The sequence below is a fragment of the Drosophila montana genome, unplaced genomic scaffold (assembly GCF_035044405.1).
Source record: "Drosophila montana isolate Dmon_TW-CO22-7 unplaced genomic scaffold, ASM3504440v1 contig_3274_1, whole genome shotgun sequence".
NCBI classification, from domain to species: Eukaryota; Metazoa; Arthropoda; class Insecta; order Diptera; family Drosophilidae; genus Drosophila; species Drosophila montana.
The window spans coordinates 85,988-106,637 of record NW_026998157.1 but is presented as its reverse complement, the minus strand read 5'-3'; the positions used below and the strand labels follow the sequence as shown (position 1 = coordinate 106,637).

The 20,650-nt window shown below is 42.7% G+C and overlaps 5 protein-coding genes and 1 non-coding gene across 8 annotated transcripts in view; 4 read left to right on the top strand and 2 right to left on the bottom strand.

Annotated features, from left to right (window-relative positions):
* The first annotated feature begins 171 nt into the window (after positions 1 to 171).
* Vps26 (vacuolar protein sorting 26) lies at positions 172 to 2,909 on the top strand. The gene is made up of 2 exons (XM_064690572.1): positions 172 to 595; positions 814 to 2,909. The coding sequence occupies exons 1-2, from the start codon at positions 449 to 451 to the stop codon at positions 2,263 to 2,265; spliced, it is 1,599 nt and encodes a 532-aa protein (XP_064546642.1). The 5' UTR covers positions 172 to 448; the 3' UTR covers positions 2,266 to 2,909.
* Positions 2,910 to 3,803: 894 nt separating this feature from the next.
* On the bottom strand, positions 3,804 to 4,346 carry LOC135434147 (large ribosomal subunit protein mL63). Its single transcript, XM_064690565.1, has 2 exons — positions 4,098 to 4,346; positions 3,804 to 4,036 (listed from the first exon to the last, which is right to left on the bottom strand). Exons 1-2 carry the CDS (start codon positions 4,266 to 4,268, stop codon positions 3,887 to 3,889), a joined length of 321 nt encoding a protein of 106 aa, XP_064546635.1. The 5' UTR covers positions 4,269 to 4,346; the 3' UTR covers positions 3,804 to 3,886.
* A 157-nt stretch (positions 4,347 to 4,503) lies between these two features.
* On the bottom strand, positions 4,504 to 6,148 carry LOC135434146 (required for meiotic nuclear division protein 1 homolog). Its single transcript, XM_064690564.1, has one exon. The coding sequence runs from the start codon at positions 5,881 to 5,883 to the stop codon at positions 4,570 to 4,572; it is 1,314 nt and encodes a 437-aa protein (XP_064546634.1). The 5' UTR covers positions 5,884 to 6,148; the 3' UTR covers positions 4,504 to 4,569.
* Positions 6,149 to 6,288: 140 nt separating this feature from the next.
* Positions 6,289 to 9,590, top strand: APC7 (anaphase-promoting complex subunit 7). 2 transcript variants are annotated; one of them, XM_064690562.1, is made up of 4 exons: positions 6,289 to 6,470; positions 6,639 to 7,134; positions 7,880 to 8,825; positions 8,902 to 9,590. In XM_064690562.1, exons 1-4 carry the CDS (start codon positions 6,399 to 6,401, stop codon positions 9,209 to 9,211), a joined length of 1,824 nt encoding a protein of 607 aa, XP_064546632.1. In that variant the 5' UTR covers positions 6,289 to 6,398; the 3' UTR covers positions 9,212 to 9,590. The 2 variants fall into 2 exon arrangements, with proteins under 2 accessions (XP_064546632.1, XP_064546633.1); XM_064690563.1 differs by having other exon boundaries at positions 6,325 to 6,470; positions 6,538 to 7,134.
* A 147-nt stretch (positions 9,591 to 9,737) lies between these two features.
* TRNAR-CCU (transfer RNA arginine (anticodon CCU)) lies at positions 9,738 to 9,810 on the top strand. The gene has a single exon. It is a non-coding gene; the product is annotated as a tRNA-Arg (tRNA).
* A 462-nt stretch (positions 9,811 to 10,272) lies between these two features.
* pigs (pickled eggs) overlaps positions 10,273 to 20,650 on the top strand; it is an 87,248-nt gene continuing 76,870 nt past the window's right edge. The window contains exons 1-2 of one of the 2 annotated variants that reach the window (XM_064690545.1): positions 10,273 to 10,607; positions 17,124 to 17,176. The gene's annotated coding sequence lies outside the window, so the exon portion shown is untranslated. Of the gene's footprint in view, positions 10,608 to 13,675; positions 13,750 to 17,123; positions 17,177 to 20,650 lie in introns of those variants that run through there. The other variant, XM_064690546.1, reaches the window with a different exon arrangement.

Genomic DNA, 20,650 nt, shown 5'->3' with positions numbered 1-20,650 from the left:
GCACAGCGGTTAGTTGCCGGCTTTGCAACAGGGTTGCAGCCATCGATATGTGTATCGATATAGCGAGTGCGATGTTTCGATTTGCATTTATTATTGTTATTGTTTTTTTTTGTCTCTTGGTGCTGGCGATGAATCGTCGATAGTTTTGCGGAAAATTTTTTTTACACACCAGCAGCAGCCAGCACACATACACAGAGACACACACACACAAAAACGCCCAATAAATTACAGTTGCAGGCAGTGCACACATAAAAAGTTTTATAACAAAAAGAAAAGCAAACGAAAAGAAAATAGTTATAAACGGGGTCAGAAGACAACGGCAAACGTTAAAAGTACAAGCAAACGAAAACATTCCAAAAAATACCAGAGTTACAGCCAGAGCCGCCTGCCTGCGCCAAGTGTAACCAAAGTGTAAAAACACCCGAAACCGAAAACATTTTTATCAATTATGAATTTCTTGGGCTTTGGCCAATCAGCCGAAATTGAAATTGTATTCGATGGTGCCGAGAATAAAAAAACCGCCGAGGTCAAGGGCGAGGATGGCAAAGTGGAAAAGATGCTGCTCTTCTACGATGGCGAAACAGTATCCGGCAAGGTAAACCCTAAAGCTCCTCCAGCTCTAGCTCTAGCTGAACGCTTTGTGCGTTGTGTGGAGAATGGCCGCGACGGCGGGACTTCCGCTCGGCTGCCGCCCACCAAGCAGCAGTTATCAGCAGCAGCGGCAGCAGCGTCCCGTATAAACAAGCGCATAAATATTGCACAAAGTTGTTGATTATTTGAGTTTTGTAGTGACAAATATGTTTTATCTTGTAGGTGAATGTGACGCTTAAGAAGCCCGGCAGCAAGCTGGAGCACCAGGGCATTAAGATTGAGTTCATTGGACAAATTGAGTTGTTCTACGATCGCGGCAACCATCATGAATTTAAGTGCCTGGCCAAGGCGTTGGCCCGTCCCGGCGATCTAATACAGAACAACAGCTATCCCTTCGATTTCCCGAACGTGGAGAAACAGTTTGAGGTATACGCCGGGTCCAATGTCCGTTTGCGTTACTTTTTGCGCGCGACAATTGTGCGACGGATAAGCGACATTACCCGCGAGGTGGACATTGCTGTGCATACGCTCTGCAGCTATCCGGAAATGAATAATCCGATCAAAATGGAGGTGGGCATCGAGGATTGCCTGCACATTGAGTTCGAGTACAACAAGAGCAAATATCATCTCAAGGATACGATCATTGGCAAAATATATTTTCTGCTCGTACGCATTAAGATTAAGCACATGGAGATTGCAATCATCAAGCGCGAATCCACCGGCACCGGACCGAACATTTTCAATGAGAACGAAACGATTGCCAAATATGAAATAATGGACGGTGCGCCCGTCAAGGGCGAGAGCATACCCATACGCGTATTCCTTGCCGGCTACAATCTGACGCCGACGATGCGGGACATTAACAAGAAGTTCTCGGTCAAGTATTTTCTCAATCTGGTGCTGATGGACACCGAGGATCGGCGCTACTTTAAACAGCAGGAGATAACGCTGTGGCGCAAAGCGGATATACCGCGCTACCATGTTGCCCAGCAGCATCAGCAGCAGTCGCATCATCAGCACCAGCACGTGCCGCTGCACGCACCGCCCCATTTGGTGAGCGGCCCGGCAGCGCCGACAGTTGCCCATTCTCTCATTAGCAGCAGCACGGACAGCGAAGGCGCCGCCATTGGCGGCGGCGGCGGCGGCGCCCAAGCCGAATCCAAAATGGGCCTGTTCACGCGCGAGAGCCCCAATCAGGAGTTTAGCCAACAGCAGCTGGACTCGCCACTGCCCAATTCACCGATGACGCCTGGCAACGAGAGCAATTCAATTGTGTCAGCTGCTGCTGCTGCTGCTGCCGCCGCCGCTGCCGCCGCCGCCGCCGCTGCCGGCAGTGAACGTGAGCGTGGCATGGGCGATGGGGCTGCCGCGGCAACGACAAGTGCCTCGCCAGTGGCCATGCTTTTGAACACGCCGCCACCGCTGCAGCTGCTGCCGCCCAGCGAAGAGCAGCCAGCATTGTTGCAATCACCAGCGCATGCTGTCGGCGATGGCAATATCGAATTTGATTTGAACGATGATGAGGATGAGGATGACCGGCCACTGCTTGTGCCGGACGATGAGCTGACGGACGTGGCGCTGCCGATGCCACCAGCACCCGCACCCGCACCAGCGCCCGCGCCCGTCTCCACAGCCGCCAAAAAGGTCAACGCTGCGCCACTGAGCGCGGATTGAGTGGCAGCCACAATTCTGTTAACGATTGCGAATATGTTTATGATTTCCACAACAACTCAATGGCTGGCGGTAGCTGGATCAACTATTAACGTATATCTAAACGTATACACGAAAAATATGCATATATATATATACACACATACACATACACACACGCATATATCTATATATATATCTATTTTTTTAAAAGCTAACTTAAAATTGTTAAAGAAAAATGTTTTATTGAAGTTATGCGCGCAACTTGATCCACTTGCACACACACACACACACACACACACACACACATATGCACACGCACACCTCTTCGGCAAAAAGAATATTCGATATGTACGCAGACGCTATTAATACCCTCTCTCTCATGCTCTTAGCTCTAATATCTTGTATTCGAAAACAAAAATTTGCATAATGCAAGCAACAAAACGAATGTTATCATTTTTTTTGTAAGCCACACCGCGCCACGCCCACTTTCCACAGGAAACGCCCAACTAACACCAATGTAACAACTCATTCCCATTTGGAAAATTTGATTTTTCAATAAGCAAACCTTTTCAAGAAATAACAACAAACAGAACAGAATAAGAAACAACAAAACAAATGCTTTTTAAAAGTAAATTGAAATTGAAATATTAAAATTAATACAAATACCGATGCGTGAGCATAACTAAGTTAAATATAAAGTTTAGAGAATATATATATATATGTATATACATATATATGAATATAGAAAACGAAGCACGCCTAGAAAACATGTTATATAAATCTTTATATATATGATATATATATGCTTGCATATGTACATAACATATTTCATATTTATATATGCATATATATCCTTATATATATATGTATATATATATATTATAAATTAAAATTGATCAAATTAATAAAAACGAGACAGAAACACGAATCTTGTAAAAAAAACCGAAGCAATCGAAACACACATAGAGCAATAATATTCGAGCAGATCACAATTCGAAATTCTTAATTTAATTAAAGGCTACAAAATGCATGAAAAAGAGCGAGAGGCCTTGTCAAGTTAGCTTTAAGTTAGACATGACTAATCCTTACAGAGATATGGTGCAGATACCACACGAAGCCGCTTTAAGGTAGAGTTGGCAAATGCAAGGTTCTTCGGAGTACCGAATTTTAAACACCCTTACAGGCTTAAAGCATATAGTTTAGGCTCATAGAGATCATGTAGAGTTTGATTAAAGTAATTAAAAAAAAAAAAAAAAAACAAACAACAAAAATAGTTTTTCATACGAAAACTTTACTTTTAGTTCAACCTTTTGATGATGTAGAGATTCTGCGTTATGTGGCTTATTATTGTTGATTTTGTTTAAATATTCAGAAACTAAGAAGTTTATTTATACTCTAATCGTTCGATTGTTCCAATTTTAACTAGATGATGTAGTGGTCCGATGCTAATACGACTTTAACACCATGTTAGGCAAGTTTTCCGGGAATCGTTCCTGCAGCTACATGATTCTAGTGGTCCGATCTGGCCGACTTTGACAATCTCAATCAAATGCCTTCGATTACATAGAGTATAATATTTATTCTATAACTTGCAGTACATGTGTGTTTGTGGGTAACGTGATTAGAACAATAACTTATTCACTTAATCCCACGCCTCCTTCACTTTCAAATGCTGCAGCCGCTCCTCGATGGTCACGTGTGGCTTCATCTTGCTGCGCGTCTGCTCATCCGTCCATTTGGCCACCAGCTTGTCGCGTTTCTGCAGCTCCTTGGCATGTCCCGACGATTGCTCCTAGAAAGGGTCATTGTTTAGCGCTAGTTTTCGATAAAGGCAACTAAATGTGAATCTATACCAGCGTTAGATAGGGATGCCTCAGCAGGAACATGATGTGCTCCTGGCGCTCGTATTCGCGGGTCAGCGTGTCCATGGAACGTTTGCTCACCGGCTTGACGAGACGCCGCTTGCCGCGGAATATGTGGCCGGGCACGGTTTTCTTGAAGAAATTGATTAAAGTCAGCTGCATATTGTGCCGACTGCCTTATATATATTTATTTTCAATGCACGTTCAATGTTTGTTGCACAAGTCGTTGCGACAGCTGAGGGGAGGCTGTTATCGTTATCGCTGCGGTGATTTGTGCGCATATATCGATATATCGAGACGCCTTCAATTGCTGCTCTAGCAAATTAATCGATTGTTTCGCACTCAAATTTAAAACGTGTTTCGATATACATATGTATATTTGAAAAAAAGGTTTACATACTTAAAACGTGATTTGTATTTTGACAACAATTTACAGACTGCAAATATAAAAGAAATGCGCAGCTTAGGCACTATTTTCGGATAGGGGGAAGGGACTAGCATGCATGACATTGCCCTGATGCAATGCACCCTCAACAAAATGTAGAATCTCGAATCCCACCTCGACCATAATCAAAATAATGATCATCCACTCGAGCCGGATGTGATGGGCATCGTTTAAATTGTGGGATACCAGTTCGGCCAGCTCGACGCAATGGTTGATCTTCTCGTTCATCACCTTGGTGCGACGCGATATGCTAAAATATGAGCAAACTTGCAAATAGAGACCCTCCAGCTCTTCGCGATCCCAGTAAAAGTCCGGTGCATCCAGCAGGTCCGAGGACAGGTTAATGGAATGCCGCAGGGCAAACAGTTCGCCTGTTTTGCGCAGCATTGAGGCACGCGAGATGCGCAATCGTCGTCCGCGCTTCAGATCCTCCGTCAAGTACTCCATGGAGTCAATATAGCGATCCAGTGTCGCCTCCCAGATGCCCAGCTTGATCGACTGCGCAATCGCATTGGAGAATGTGTATTTGTACAGAAAATTGTCGCTGTCCGGCGTCAGATAGAATTTGCCGTTCTGGAAAAAGGCGCGGGATGCCACATTCAAATCGCTCGACTCCGCCACCAGATCGCCCTCGACGTCGACAGCCGTCGATGCGATGTACGTGTAGGGCATCACCTCGCTCTCGCCATGGACGAGGGTGCTCACGTACGATTCGCGCTCAAAGTTGCGCAAAAAGTTGAGCACGTTGTTCGTCTCGATATCGTTGCAATTCCAAAAGACGACGGAGCCTTCGCGAAAGAAGAATATCTCGCGCGGCCGGGAGCCGGTCTGATATTTGGCGGTGACAAATAGCACGTTCTGCTCAACGCCCAGATTGTCCGTGGAGAAGAAACGTTTCGTTTCGTATAGATTCTGTTGCTTGAGTGCCGCGTCCAGCTCCTCCAGATTGTACTCATCGGCCGTCGTATAGCCACGCGTATTGAGGAAGCCCAGGGCGGACAGCTCGTCAATAGCCAGACGCTTCTTGCGCAACGCACGCGTTCGGCCGGGCGAGAGGCCCGTCTCCAGCGGCTCGTCCACCTGCGGCAGGGTCTTGACGCCGCCGGCCACACTGCGGGCGGCCTTCTTTGCCGCCGTTCCAGCTGCTTCGGTGGTGTCCTTTGGCGCCGTTATGCTCGCAGCCATGGATCTGCTGAACTTCGGCAGCCAATTCGACTGGCTCTGGCACCAGGCACGCTGCAGCTGTGTGTGCAGTTTGCATGTGTGTGTTCTGGGCAGGGGGCGTAGGCTGCGGATGAGTGCCGTTTCCACGGCAAGGCGTGCCCTGATCATATTGCTGGCAACTGCACTTGTTTTTTTTGTTGTGTTTTTTTTATTTTTTTTATATTTTAATTTTAAATACACTTCCCAATTGCCATAACACTTGGCCCGATATGTGTCCGACTATCGAATCTCGACAGCGGAGCCGGCAGTTCAGCGAGCTGGTTCGCGTAACTTTGAACTTTGGCTTCTGCCAAATGCACTTGTGTGTGTATTTATTCTGGTTATTCTGTTTGAAAATATTGAAAATTTTGCATGCTTCTATAACAAACTGCCTAGTATTATTAATCATTTTAGCCATATTCATATCAGATGTCAAAATCAACGTCAGGTTCGGCAAGCGGTTAATTGCGGTATATAAAAAATATCAAAAATTATCGATATCAAAATTATAAACAGAAAAATAAAAAATTAATCGAAAAACAAAAAAATACCGATTGCACAAAATTGATCTATCGATAATTGCAGCAACAACAAACCAATACGTATGGCTGTATGTTGTCTGTGGCGGCAACGCATCAAATAAGATGGAGAACGCTCTGTTTTCCAACATCAAGAAGTTATACGACCACGGCCTATACGAATGCGTTATTCCATCGGTAAGTTGATGCTTTAGCATCCAGTTACCAGTACAAATTTCACACTGTGCTGACACACTCCGAGCAGGGCAGGCAAATCCTTGATTGACCCACACACACACACACACTCACGCACACTCCCACACTCACGCACTCACACACACACACACACACACTTGGGTATTGCAGGCTAGTCTGTTGTGCACACTGCTGCAAAATGATCGGAATGTGGCCACACTGGAGATGGAGTACCAGGCAATGCTCTATCTAAGCAATGCCAACTACAAGCAGCACAATTATCGCACCGCCTGCAATCAGCTGGAGGCTGTTGTCCTGCAGCGCAAGGCGATGCTGCGCTTCAAGAGCAGCTATCTGACGGCCATCGAGAGCTCCTATCCGCAGTTTCAGGACGCAGAGCTGCGCTACAAGATCGCCGTCTGCTACCGGGAACTGGGCGAATATAATATGGCCATGAGCACACTGCAGGCGGTTAAGACACGAACGCCACGGCTGAACATGTTGCTGGCCCGGCTAATGCATCATCATGGGCGCGGCGTCAGCAAGAAGGAGATCGCGCTGGCGTTCAAGGATGTGCTGCGCGAGTGTCCCATGTCGTTGACATCCATCGAGGCGCTCATCGAGCTGGGCATCGATGGCAGCGAGGTGCATTCCATGGTGGTAAATGGTGCGTATTTCTCGAAAGATCTAGATCTCTTGCAACTGAACCAGTTGCGAGTGGTTGGGCGAATAGTGAACGGATATTTCCTCATTTTAGAGGCCATGACCTTGAGGAGAGTGAAAACAGCGCTTAAATCAATCTTTAGGTTAGGTTTGAAAACCCGGTTCGTGAATCGATCTTTCAGTTCGAATACTGGTTCCTCCATAAAAGATCTGTTGAACCTGAACCAGTTCCGGCAGTGGGTGGGTGGGTGGGGGGGGGGGGGTTTGTTAAACAATAGTTTAGTTGTAAAGCGATTTACAGGCCCCAACTATTTTGGTTCAAGGTTTGGTTCAAATTAAATTACTTGGTATTTTGGGGTTCACTGTGCTAGGAAGACGAGAAATTTGCACGTGTCCTTCAATTAATCCAGCATCAACTCATTTCTGGGTTTGTTGACCTGTAAAAACCTAGTTTCACGAACCGCAGCTTAAGGCAGACAGAGTTGGTACAAGTTCGTGAACCGAACTAACGATCTATTTTGTGCGCTCACGAACCGCAGCTTAAGGCAGACAGAGTTGGTACAAGTTCGTGAACCGAACTAACGATCTATTTTCGATACTTCGCTACTTCTTTTGGGTAGACGGAAGAGGTTCAAGGCAAGGTGCTGGCTCGAACCGGCGACAGTGAAACAAGTGGTTCGAATCGGTTGCTAGTTGAAGTGATTTTAGTGCTTAGTCGCTGAACTGGTTGAAATCTACTCGTTCCACAGCCGCCGCGTTGCCGAAGAACATCGAATGGCTGAGCAGCTGGATCAAGGGGCATGCACAGATGTACGGCTGCAAGCATCGGGAGGCGGCGCAGACATTTCAACAGCTGAACGATACGAGCCCGTTCCGGCAGAACGAGCATCTGCTGACGAAGATTGGCCAGTGCATGTACTACTATGGCAATTTCATCCGGTCGGAACAGTATTTGGCCATGGCCATAATGCACAATCCGCACAACCTGAACGCCCTCTGTCCGCTGGCCGTTGTCTACGAGTTCAACAAGAAGAAGCTCGAGCAGGGCAAGCTAATTGCCCCGCTGGAGATACGGACAACCGGGGAGTTTAGCTCGTCGCACTGGTTCCTGCACGCCCAGCTCTCCTATATGAATTCCAAATACGATCGATCGCTAATCTTCACGGAGCGTGCTCTGGCCATGGATGCGCGCAACATTGAGGCGCTGCTGCTGCGCGGCCGTCTATTTGGCGGCCTGGGTCGCCACAAGGATGCAATCGATGTATTCCGCAGCGCACGCTGCCTGGCCCCATACAGATTCGAGGTGTACAAGGGCCTGGTCGCCTGCTTTATACGCTTGAAGTGGCTAAAGGAGGCGCAGACCATGTGCGCCTTGGCCGTCCGACATTTCCGGACATCGCCGCGCAGCTATACCATGTTCGGCGGCACATTGTTCCATTTGGCCAATCCGGGCGCCAAGAAGAGCGCACGCAAATTTGTGGAGAAGGCGCTCCAGATCGATGAGCACTATGCGCCCGGCATTGCACTGATGGCCAGCATTTATCAGGATGAGGGCGACACCCAGGAGGCGATTGTCTTGCTTAGGAAACAGGTCGCCAATCATCCGCATCCCAAACTGTTTGCCATGCTCGCCGAGCTGCTCAGCGTCGACAAGGATCTGGATGCGGCGCTTCACTATTACACACTGGCGCTCAGGTGATCTCTCTCTCTCTCTCTCTCTCTCTATCTCTCTTTCTCCCTCTAAACGGATGATTATGGCCAACTTTTGCAGATTGGATCCAACATTTCAACGCGCCTTGGATGGCATCAATTCGCTGACCAAGGCGGCCCGCACAGGCAAGCCGAGCGACAAGGCCAGCGAGTCGGCGAGCAGCTCAAGTGTCGCCGCTGGCGATGGCAGCAATCCGGGCACCATGTCCAGGCCGTGCACCACGCCCAATCATGAATGGCTGCTGGACTGCGATGAGGCCTCCACCGAGGCCCTGGAGCTGTCCTCGCCGGCTGGCCCGCCGGACGATGTTGAATCGGATGCGTTCTCCGAGCCCTTCTGGCAGGATGTCGATGGGGAGCTAACTAACTAACTAATTTGGCAATGTCAACGCCCCTGCCACGCCCCCCCGTTTTTATGTTGAATCTCTTGCGTTGCATTCCCAATTAGCCATATCTCATGTAAATTCCAAACACTTGCAACATTTATTTTAATTTTTTTTTTCTTTTTGTATTTATGCGCCAAACCAAATTCTCATTATCATGAAATGTATTTATTATTTGTTTGTTTGTTTTTTTTATTTTGATTTAATTTATTTTCACTCAGCATAGATCTGAGCGGTACATCCACCTAAATATCTCAAGACATACACGAAAGTCAGCCAGATTTCATAATGTAAGCTAAATAGATTTTATGTGTTTTAACTATAAAGTTCCAAGTGTTAAAATAAAGCAAAACTATTAGAAAACTAATTTTTTGGCTGTCTTTGTGTTATTTTTTTTCTTTGCTTTCAATTTGTTTAAACAACTGTGTGGGTTTTTCTTTGCGTGTATTTGTTTTTGTTGTTCCTACGCACGGGCCTGTAGCTTATAGCTGTGTTTTGTCAGCTCTGTTAATAAGCCCCAGTGGCCTAATGGATAAGGCATCGGCCTCCTAAGCCGGGGATTGTGGGTTCGAGTCCCATCTGGGGTAAAGTGAATTCGATATTTTGTTAACTTTTTAACTTATTTAATATTTATATTATTATTTGGGCCAAAAACTAGATACACTTGCTAAACTAGTTGAACCAACTCTTAAATAATTGCTATTTTGTTTTTGTTTTTATCATGGCCTATTTACAGCCTGCTTACAGTCTGTTAAGTGTGGAGCAGTTCTGTTAGCTCGTCTGCTATACGGTACATCTGGCTATTGCAGGCAGATCAGCTGTTCGCTGCATTGGTGTGACCAGTTTCTTATAGTTTTTTGGTATTTTTATGGTATGTGCCGCCTGGTCGCATATGGCACGCGCTCGCGCGCCAAAACTTCAGTTGTTTATCAATCGCGCGCATTGTTGCATGTGCGTGTCCGTTAAGCGCAAAGTTGCCGACGAGCTCTTCTGTTAGTTTTTTCTTATTTTTTTTTTCGTTGTTGTTGCTATTGTTGATTATATTTTTGTTGTTGTGCTGGTGTGCGATAAAAAATAGTTGAAACATTAAAAACAATAACAGTCGAACTAAAAACCAACAAATTTAACCAACTGTGTCAAATTCCTTGTGCTTTATGCAAATTGAAATCAACCAATTTGCATGCTGCGAATTCTGAAAAACAAAAAAGAAACAATAAAGCCACTCAAGATTTTGGCATACATCCGTTTTGAATGAAGTCCTAATACGAATTACGCGTGTGATTTATTTTGTGTTTTTTTCTTTGTCGGTTTGAATTTAAAACACATATTTGCAAAATTTCAATTTGAATTTGAATTTCGAATCCATTGACAGCGATATACAAAGGTGCGTTTAACTGTTAATTCTATGTGTTTTTTTTTCATTTACCAAGATGGCAGATGGCAGCGGACACTTTCAAAATGGCCAATGCGTTACCGTTATTTGCTTTTCGCCCGCTTTATCTGCCCACAATCCAAAAGAGAGCGTCCAATGTGCCGTTACACATGTTTCACGTTTGATTTGATTGCAGCGAAACTGAAGCTCCGATTCAAGCCGAATTTTTTGCTTGCCCTTTTTGTTGTTGTTGTTGTTGTTGTTGTTGCACTCGATAAGCAACATCTGCGCAAAAGTCGAACTGAAAACAACAGTCAAAAAAAAAAAAAAAAAACGGTACTAAAAAAGATGCTAGCAAACAAAAAACTAAAAGAAAACAGTTCTTTTTGAAAAAAAAATTATTGCTGTTAATTTAAAGCGAGCATATTGGTTCCGAGTTCTCAAAGCTAGACCCTCTCAAAATTTCTCTAGACTACGAACCATGCCCAACTCAATTATAATAATAATAATAATAATAAGAAAAACAACTGTCTACAGTTTTGCTCATCGCTAATAACACTTGTGTGCAGAGTATTGGGCCAGTCGGTTACACCCGTTTGCCATGTTCTTCTGCTTCTAGTTCGTCGGCTCGTCACGAACTGACAGAACATCGCCAACTCCAGCCCCAAAAGAAAAGATACAACGGCCTTTGTTTGCCTATCTGTAGGTCACTCGCTGAACCATATCTGAAGTGCTCAAGCTCCGATTTATCGGTTAGTTGGGCTATCTATTGGGTTATCTACATACATACATATCTAGCTCGGCGACAGAGCTCCGGCTCTTACACGCATTTCTTGATTAGAACACATTTCACTTGACATAACCAAAAAAAAAGAAAAGTGGAGAAAAAGATAATGTTCGCATCAAAAGCTATTAGATCAATTTCAAATCAATTGTAGATTTATTTTAAGCAATTATTTCGGAAGTTTTTTCTTTTTAGTTACTTATTAAGATGCTGAACACGACTTTTGGATAAAAATAAGTTTGCATATACAGAGTTTTCAATTCTCTGAGCTTTTACAACACTATTTTTTTTTTTTAACTCAACGCTTATTTTTTTGACTACAGTGAATACTCTACTCTGGCAAATTTCTTTTAGTGTGTTACCTTGTGTGTTACCTTGGCTGTCCGCTTAAGCGAGTGTGCACTGTAATTTCCTCAACTCTTGCAGCTAGAAATCTTTGTTTCTTTTTTTTTGTTGATCACTTTTGCTTTACCCCGTCCGATAATTCCCAGAATTCCAAAAGCCAGTTGACACAGTTTTGTAAATTTGCTTAAGCGCAAATATTTGGAAATTCAGTTTTTTTGTTAAACTCAACAAAAATTGGGGGTGGGGGCTGCCAGGAAATGCAGCAAGGCCCATTATTATAGAATTGAACATATTTACATGCATATGCATGTATTATATATATGTAAATAATATATATTTTTGTATAAATGTACATATAGTATATCTCGGACAGCTGTGCCTGATTAAAAAATGCTCTAACGGTACACGCAGCTAATTAAAAAACGGCAATCAGCAAATGACAAAGGCAACAACAACAACAACAACAATAATAACAAAACCAATCAAAACAAAACAGAAAGCAAACGTTGACAGGATGCATTTGAATAAGCGCAAGCGAGATAGCAAATCGAGTGGCGAACAGCAAAAAGAATAATAACAAAAAAATAAACGGTTTAATTTGCCAGGCACCGCGGGTGGGTATGCGTGTGTGTGTGTGTGTGCGTGTGTGTGCGTGATGGTGTGTGTGTCAACAAACATTTGACAGCTGTTTACGCCTGTTGGACGCCGCCGTCGCAATCCGCGAGAGCCAAGGACTGTTGCGAGAGCCCAAAGATTGCGGCAGAGCGAGCGAGCGCGTGAGCGCGTGATTTACCAATGTCTTTGTCAGCTTTTATGGTGGCTGCATCTGTAACTGTGACTGTGGTAATTCTGCTAAAATTTCCTTTTGGAACGGAACGAATGCAACTGATAAGCCAAGGGCCGCGGGCCACATACACGCACACACACACACACACACACACTTACACACTTACACACTTACAGACATCAAAGGCTGATAAATACACAGAAACACAGACACTTGGCTGAATCGCAGCTTGAGCTCGGTTACTGTCTGCTCTCTGGCTGCCATATGTTTTGCTCCGTTTGGAACGCATGCGCCCTGTTCCCATCCCTGCCCCTCCCCACGTTCCATTACCATTCCCCTTTCGGCTATTCACCAAACAACAACACACAGATAGCATTTTATGGATTACATTAATATTTGACAAGAGGCACAAAGTCCAAGGCACAGTGGTTGCTAGTTGTTATGTACATACATATGTATGTATATAGGGCACAATGTTTCCCGATCTGAAATAGTAAGTCGATATAGTAGACGAGCCTGGCCTATATACTCTTCATTTACTTGCATATGCCTGCCAGCATATGCCAGATATCAAAAGTTTATACGAAGAAACATTTTATACACGCACAAGTTTTCAACTACATACATTCAGCACTGGACCCACTGTGCTTGGTCAAACTATTCGGGCATAGTTCTTGTTCTTGCTGGAAATTGGTGGTTTCAAGTGCGGCAGGACTTGCGTAGAAGCTGAAGCTCTCGCGAGCAGCGGTGCCGGCACGAAGCGCCGCCCGAAGTCGGGCACGAGCCAACCCTTGCGGCTGTGCCAAAGTCATCTGGAGTTGGCGTCGCTGTCGCTTTCGCTGTCGCTTTCGCTGTCGCAGTTGCCGTCGCAGTCGCAGTTACTATTCGTCCTAGGCCGCCTATTGACGACGTCGCTGGCAATTGCCGCAGTTTTCGCGATTCGTCTGCGGCCTTGCACGGACGTCGCTTGCGTTAACGTCAGCGTCAGCGTCGCGTCGTGGCCGACGTTGCCGTTTCTTTTGCACTTTCTGCTTGTTGTTATTACGGTTTTTTTTTTTTGTGATTTTTTTTTTTATTGTACGTTGTTTTTTGTTTGTTTATTAGTTAAGCGAAACGAACAAAATTTAGCACATTTACCGTTATAATAACGTGCTTCCTTGTCGATGGACGTCTGTTAGTTTGTTTGTGCTTTTCATCTGTTTGCGCGATTTTTCGGCGTCTGCGTCGCGTGCAGCAAAGTAAGCGCAGCATTTAACGTGATTTTCGTCGATAGTTTTTGCAGCTGTTGTTGTTATTGTTGTTGTTACTGTTGTTGTTGTTGTTGTTGTAGGGTGGCAACCATCGATTTGCGTGTCGTGCAGTCAAACAAATCAAATGGAAAACGCGATTGTGCATAAAACAATTCGATTGTCTATGGTTTTTGGGTGCAAAAAATATTATTATTATATTGCCCCATTATCCATTTGCCTGGCCACCCAATAACTGTCAGACTGTCGCTGTCTCTATCTCTCTCTCTCTCTCTCTCTCTCTCTCAGTGTGTGAGCGTGTGTGTGCTTGCTGCGGAATGCGCCGCATTTAGTTGCATGGGCAATAGGCTGCTAAACCCACTTACTTATGCATCTATTATAGATGTAGTTGCGCACTCTCTCACACACACACACACACACACACACACAAACAGTTTGCTGCAAAAGTCTAGACTTCTGTTGAAAAAACAAAAATTAAATATAATGAATAATACAAATTATAAGAAAGTAAAATAAAATATATATACATTTTCTGGGTATATTTTTTTTTTGTATATATATTTTATTTTGTTATAGTTCTTATTAATATAATACCTAAAGTTATATATTAATAATAATTCATATTTCTTTTCAATCCTTTACATGATAAAAACTTAAGTGCGCAAATTGAAAGAATTTCAAGTTAATCTAGTAATTATTATAATTTTGTCTCTTTGTATATATACATAGCCTATTATCCTTATGATATTATTCTTTTTCCTCTGTATATATTCATAAGAATTTTTGGAGTATTGAAGCAATATTTACTTTAAGATGAGAAAAGAGAGTATTTACTTAAATATTTTTTAAGTGAATTTACCGAAAAGCGTGAAATAGGTTTTCAATGAATTTGTTGTAGAGTTTTCACAACTTAAAAATCCCGTCTAGTGCTGAACAACGTGAAAATGTAGATTCCTAGTCTTCAAGATTTGAGTTCATTCAGTCAATCAGTCAATCAGTCAATCACTTGTATACCAAATACCTCAAATGAATTCATCTAGATAAACAGCTGACATATATTTAGATATATCTTTCTTGGCTTAAGTAACGGCATATCTTTGGGTGTACGCATACTTCCCAACACAACTGTGTGTCCATAAAAAAATTATATAAAATATGCATATACATATGTCAGAAATAATCAGTATGACTGTGAACATATGTAAATGAATTGTTCACTTCCATTGCACACATTACAAATATAAGCACAATATGCAGTTGGCTCTGATAAGACCTGAACATCAACTATATATATATATGTATATATAGAGCAAGTAAACTGTAGGGAACAACAAGGCTTGCAACGCCCCTTGTTAAGTACATATGTATGTATCTAAAAAGTATGTTTATTTATCTGAAAGTTTTGTCGAGTTCTTTCCATGACAAATGTCTCTTAAAGAGCTGGAACAAAGACTTCCAGCTGTGGGCTCATCTCAGCTCTTTGCTCTGACAAGGTAACATGTCTGAGGCACCGGCTGGGATGGGATGGGATTGACTTCTATGAGTCATATTGCTAGCAATAAATAGTGGGTGGTCAGTGAGTCATGTCAGCTGTTCGGGCGGCGACCTTGATGACCGCATGCGCAGGCATTTGTCAACACTCACACCTACATAAATCAAGGACCAAGCCAAAGGTAATGCATACGTCCTTTGAGGCTGACCTTGCCCCTGGCCATGCCTACTACCTGCAGCTCGTGTAGTCATCAATCGACAATTTCCACACACCCTTTTTCCCAGGAATCGAGGTGCCAGTTGAGGTTAGGAGTTTCACTCTTGGGATTGTTAACTGAGTGAATTTCGGTACAATGCCAGCTCTCAAGGTCCAAGGTCCATTCTTCTGAAAACAAAACAGAAGGTGTCGGGAGCTGGTCAGTTGGGATCGTTCCGCTTAAGAGAGCTGAATGAATTTCGTAAGTAATTACTAACTAGTTTATGTAGGTGTTGGAAAACGTTTGAAATTTGCTGAATTCTAGCTTTTAATTGCAGTAAGTTGACAAGTTTCGTTTAGGCTGAAATTGAGGTTATGTGCGTAGCATGGGTAAACAAAATGGCGGCTGCTCGCAATGGAATATTGCCTCATTGAGGTTAGGTTTAGCACGCGCGTCCTTAAGAAGTAATTGATCAATTGAAAGAATTAGTTAACGCTACAATTGTCCCAATATGTGCAAAAGGTCTGCCAGAAAGTTGTCAGCCTTAGGCAAGCTTCGGAATTGAGGTTAGGTTCAGTTATGGCTAGGATTCGCCATGAAATTTTGAAGTAAACTTTGGAGTTTAGCAAAAGCAAAAGCGTTGCTCAGTTTAACATTGTAAGCCCAGAAAGTTGGCTAGCGCGTCTGACCTAAAAAGAATCCATACAAATTGTGAAATTGAGGTTAGGTTGTTCCTTTTTTTTTTTAATTCTCTTTGCGCTTGGAACAAAGTTTGATCTTTCAAGTCGTTCAGTTATGCAAACAGATGCATAATAAGAGTCTAAGTCTAGCTCTGTGGATAAACATGCTGGATGCCTAATTCCCGGAAGTGCAGGATCTAGCTTCAAGTGTGCCCAGCGCAACTTTGTGTTCTATTTATTTGATTCTTCTTTCTTCGGATGGGTTTGACATATTTTTGGTTCTTGTTGCCGTTGTTGTTGTCTGCGCGTGTTTGCTGTGCTTTTTGCCATTTCCGCTTGTCAAACATTTGTCGGCTTTTAGCTTATTGCCAACTCTGTGTGTGTGTGTGAGTGTGTGTGTGTGTGTGTGAGTGTGTGTGTGTGTGAGTGTGTGTGAGTGTTGTGATTGCGAAACAAGCCTACACGGCGCTGCCAAGTTGTATTGGTTGGACTCGCACTCGCATCTGTTCGCCTGTCCGTCTGTTCGCCTGTCCGTCTGTTCGCCTGTTCGCCTGTTCGCCTGTCCGCCTGTCCGTCTCTATAAGTATTCGCACGTTATGTCTGCCAGTCAGTCTCTCCGTCTCTCTGTCGGTCTGTCTCTCTGTCGGTCTCTGTCCACACGGCGTTTTGATCATGACTCGCACTCGTTGTTTTTCGCGCATTTCATCGCATATTTACGTAGGCCATTCGAACCAAGTGTTAACGCCTTTATTTATTGACTTATTTGTTTAGACTATATCGAGTGTGTGTGTGCGTGTGTGTGCGTGTGTGTGCGTGTGTAACGCTCAATGACATTAGGCAAATAAAACTCCATTTACCGTTTTCCATTTACATTTCTGATGATGTCACACAATACCTTTGCATGCTTCAACATTTCAATAGTACACAAATAGATACATACATACATATATTCAAATATTCTGTATTTTCTTAATTTTCTTCTTTTGTTTACCTTCAGACGGGCTCTTCTACAAAAGCAGAAACGTTCTTCAGACGCGCAACATCCGTTCGGTAAGTCTTAAGCTATTCGAAGTTAAGATTAAAGAGGCTGCTCAGTTTGAGGTTAGGTTCATTCAAGCGAATCAAAATAGAATAGAAAAGGAGTTTGATTAGATGTCTATATGTATGTACTTGATGAAATTACCCGTCGTTGCTCAGCCCAAATATATATATTAGTTTTTTACAATTTCCATTCGAAGTTAAGATTAAAGAGGCTGCTCAGTTTGAGGTTAGGTTCATTCAAGGCTAACTAAACGCAAAATGAAAACAAAAGAAAAACGAATCAAAATAGAATAGAAAAGGAGTTTGATTAGATGTATATATGTATGCACTTGATGAAATTACCCGGCGTTGCACAGCTCAAATATATATATATTAATTTTTTACAATTTCTTTGAAAACATAAAAAAAGTATTTCTCTAAGAACAAAGTTTTCAATATAATAAAAATTCCGACTCATTTGCACTGCCCGGAACAGAAAGATGTAACTTTGCAAACATTGATGACAAAAGCTGTGAAACCTTTAACGCACAGATCAAGAATAATGCATAGAATTAATTAAAGTAGCCTCTACCAGGTTAGAAAGAGTTTGGTTTTTGTGTCATGTTTCTAGCCATATTCCATTAAAACTTCTTTGAATTGTCTACAAAGGAGCTATACAACTTTGATGTACATAGAAGCTACTATATAATCGATAAGAAAAAAAAAACTTCTTCTTATTATTATTTACTATTCATGTGTATCTACATTCGGCATTAGAATGTTTTCACTTTCCGGTTCAGTACAAAGTAAAAGTAAGAGGCTATGCGTAATGTTTGCAATTAACCATTGACAATACTTTTGCCCCAAACGATCCATGGTAGAATGAACCATTCAGAACTGGCTTATCGAGCGCTACGTGACGCCCTCTCGCTGCCCCAAAGAACACCAAATACAATGCACACACACACACACGCACACACATATTTATATAGCAACCGCCACCGAACTAATCATACTTTCCGCAAAAGTCGGTCTGAATCACAAACAGCCCGCCTCTAAGGCGTCCGATATCTGTGAATATGCGAATATCAAAATTGAAATACAAAATGTTTCGTCATTTTCCGCATCGAGCAGATGTCCGCCAATATATATATATATATATATATATGGACATATCATGTCGTAGGTCAAGAATTCGAAACGCTTTATGGGCTGTTTGCCAAAAAGTAAATGAAACAAATTAATGAAATACAACAAAAATATGACGCACAGTTTGTCGCTTAATTTTGATTGCATTTTCGTTGATTGGGTTTTCGGTTACACTTTTGCATCGTAATACTCTGCCCGAGGGTATACCAGCTGATCGATGTAATGTGTAACACATATAAGAAAATATATTCAATTTATAAATTGGTTTTTTGAGCATAGCTCGTAGATTATAAGAGCTAGCTTCAATCAATTTTGGTATGCAGATAGATTCGAGTGTAGTGAACACAATTCTAGAATATTTCTCTTTTTGGATAACTTCCTCATAGGCCTAGAACTGGAACTGGAACTTATCTCAAAGATGTAGCCCTGCGCATTGGAATTTATACATATTTTTATGCCATATTTAGATCCTGAAAATTTCATTAAGATCGCACCAAAAACATCGGAGTTCCGCAAGGAAGAGCCTATGAGCTCTCAAAGCGCTTGTAACTATAGCCAGAGCATCTCCTAGTCGTGCACTTGCGACTCGAACACTCTTACTTCTTTTATTTTGTTTTATTTTTGGTTTTTCGGTTTCGTTTTTCAATCGGTTTCGATTACGTTTTTGTTTTCCATGCATATTCCCACTCAGCCGCTTGTCATATCGAGCTAGCACCAAAAACGATAGAAAAAACTAAAGACAAATTGGTCAAACGTGGTAGAAATTAATTCATAGATACAAACTGACGCTAAAGGTGGGCAGCGACGACAATCAACGACGATCCCAAGCGGGATTCCAAGCGGCATCCAATCGATCGATCCAATCGAACCGAATCGAACCGAACCGAACCGAACGATTGCCCAATCGGCCGGGAAACGATTTGTTGTCGTTTGTCATTAATCGTCCGACGATGTATTTCTGGCCATATTTCAATATTTATTAATATCTATTGCGCGATTCGACAGCTCGACGTCAGCTTCGACATGTTGCCCATTTATTCGATTGTCGATCCAAAAGTGCCCGTGTGTGCCCGTGTGTGTGTGTGTGTGTGTGTGTGTGTGTGTGTGTGTGGGTCAAGTGATTGCCCAAGGGTTGAAACAGGGTTTGAATGTTCCATGACATTACAGATTTTCCAAAAAAAAAACCTTTCTAATATTTCCATTGAAGTTGAGTTCTTGGTTCTATGTATTTGCTTAAAGCAGTTCCCAGGATAATAGACGAAAGATAGAGGGAGAGCGGGAGAGAGAGAGAGCGGGAGAGAGAGAGAGAGAGAAGATTGGTTGATCAGTTAACCCTATTGCTTTTTAATATATTGATTGATTTATGCCATAGAAAGAACTGAAAGAAGCTGATCTTCGTTTACAGCCAGTTTTAGAAAAGATCAATTGACTTATTGGAAGAGGAATTTTAGACCAAGTTATACAATATCGAAGAGGATCGGCATGATATTGATTGCTTAATTGCGATCACTTAAAAGACGAAAATAAAAGTAATCGAAAAAAATCTGATCTTCAGCAGATCTTTTTTTGATCATCATTTCATAGCTCTGCTTCAACTGAAGTAAAAGTCTCTTCTGAGACTGGACTCTAAAAGCTGTGCATTATTTATATCGATCACTTCTTTTCTATAACTACAAATATCTGTCTGAGCTATAGAAAGATCGGTTGACCTATTGGCGAAAGCAATTCAGCTATAGTTATACAATCTGAGAGGATCCTACAAATCTTGATCAGCCCACAATGAAGAGAAAAAAATAAAAGTAGCCGAGCTGATCTTTAGCAGATCTTTTTTAGATCGTCATGTCATACTTCTGCCTGTTATCACGATCGCTTCATCTGCTGTGGAAGGACTGTCTCTTCTGAGAATGGACTCTAAAAGCTGTGCATTATTTATATCGATCACTTCTTTTCTATAACTACAAAAAGCTGTCTGAGCTAAAGAAAGATCGGTTGACCTATTGGCGAAAGCAATTCAGCTATAGTTATACAATCTGAGAGGATCCTACAAACCTTGATCAGCCCACAATGAAGAGAAGAAAATAAAAGTAACCGAGCTGATCTTTAGCAGATCTTTTTTTGATCATCATTTCATACTTCTGCCTGTTATCACGATCGCTTCATCTGCTGTGGAAGGACTGTCTCTTCTGAGAATGGACCCCAAAAGTCGGTGCATTATTTACAGATCATCTCATATAACGCTTTGTTGTATCGATCACTTGATCTGCTGTGGCAGGCGTTGCTTGGAGCTTTGGATGAGCAGTAAAAAGGCGTACCTTATGAGGGCTGGCAGCTGCCACTTAATGTGTTGCCACGTAT

Bases quoted from the DNA above. Each gene is read 5' to 3' on its own strand.
- APC7 (XM_064690562.1), top strand. From the start codon at position 6,399: ATGGAGAACGCTCTGTTTTCCAACATCAAGAAGTTATACGACCACGGC. The intron at 6,471-6,638 runs GTAAGTTGATGC...TGGGTATTGCAG, and splicing joins ACGAATGCGTTATTCCATCG to GCTAGTCTGTTGTGCACACT. The intron at 7,135-7,879 runs GTGCGTATTTCT...CTCGTTCCACAG, and splicing joins GCATTCCATGGTGGTAAATG to CCGCCGCGTTGCCGAAGAAC.
- Vps26 (XM_064690572.1), top strand. From the start codon at position 449: ATGAATTTCTTGGGCTTTGGCCAATCAGCCGAAATTGAAATTGTATTC. The intron at 596-813 runs GTAAACCCTAAA...TTTATCTTGTAG, and splicing joins GCGAAACAGTATCCGGCAAG to GTGAATGTGACGCTTAAGAA.
- LOC135434147 (XM_064690565.1), bottom strand. From the start codon at position 4,268: ATGCAGCTGACTTTAATCAATTTCTTCAAGAAAACCGTGCCCGGCCAC. The intron at 4,037-4,097 runs GTATAGATTCAC...GACCCTTTCTAG, and splicing joins GGCATCCCTATCTAACGCTG to GAGCAATCGTCGGGACATGC.
- LOC135434146 (XM_064690564.1), bottom strand. From the start codon at position 5,883: ATGATCAGGGCACGCCTTGCCGTGGAAACGGCACTCATCCGCAGCCTA.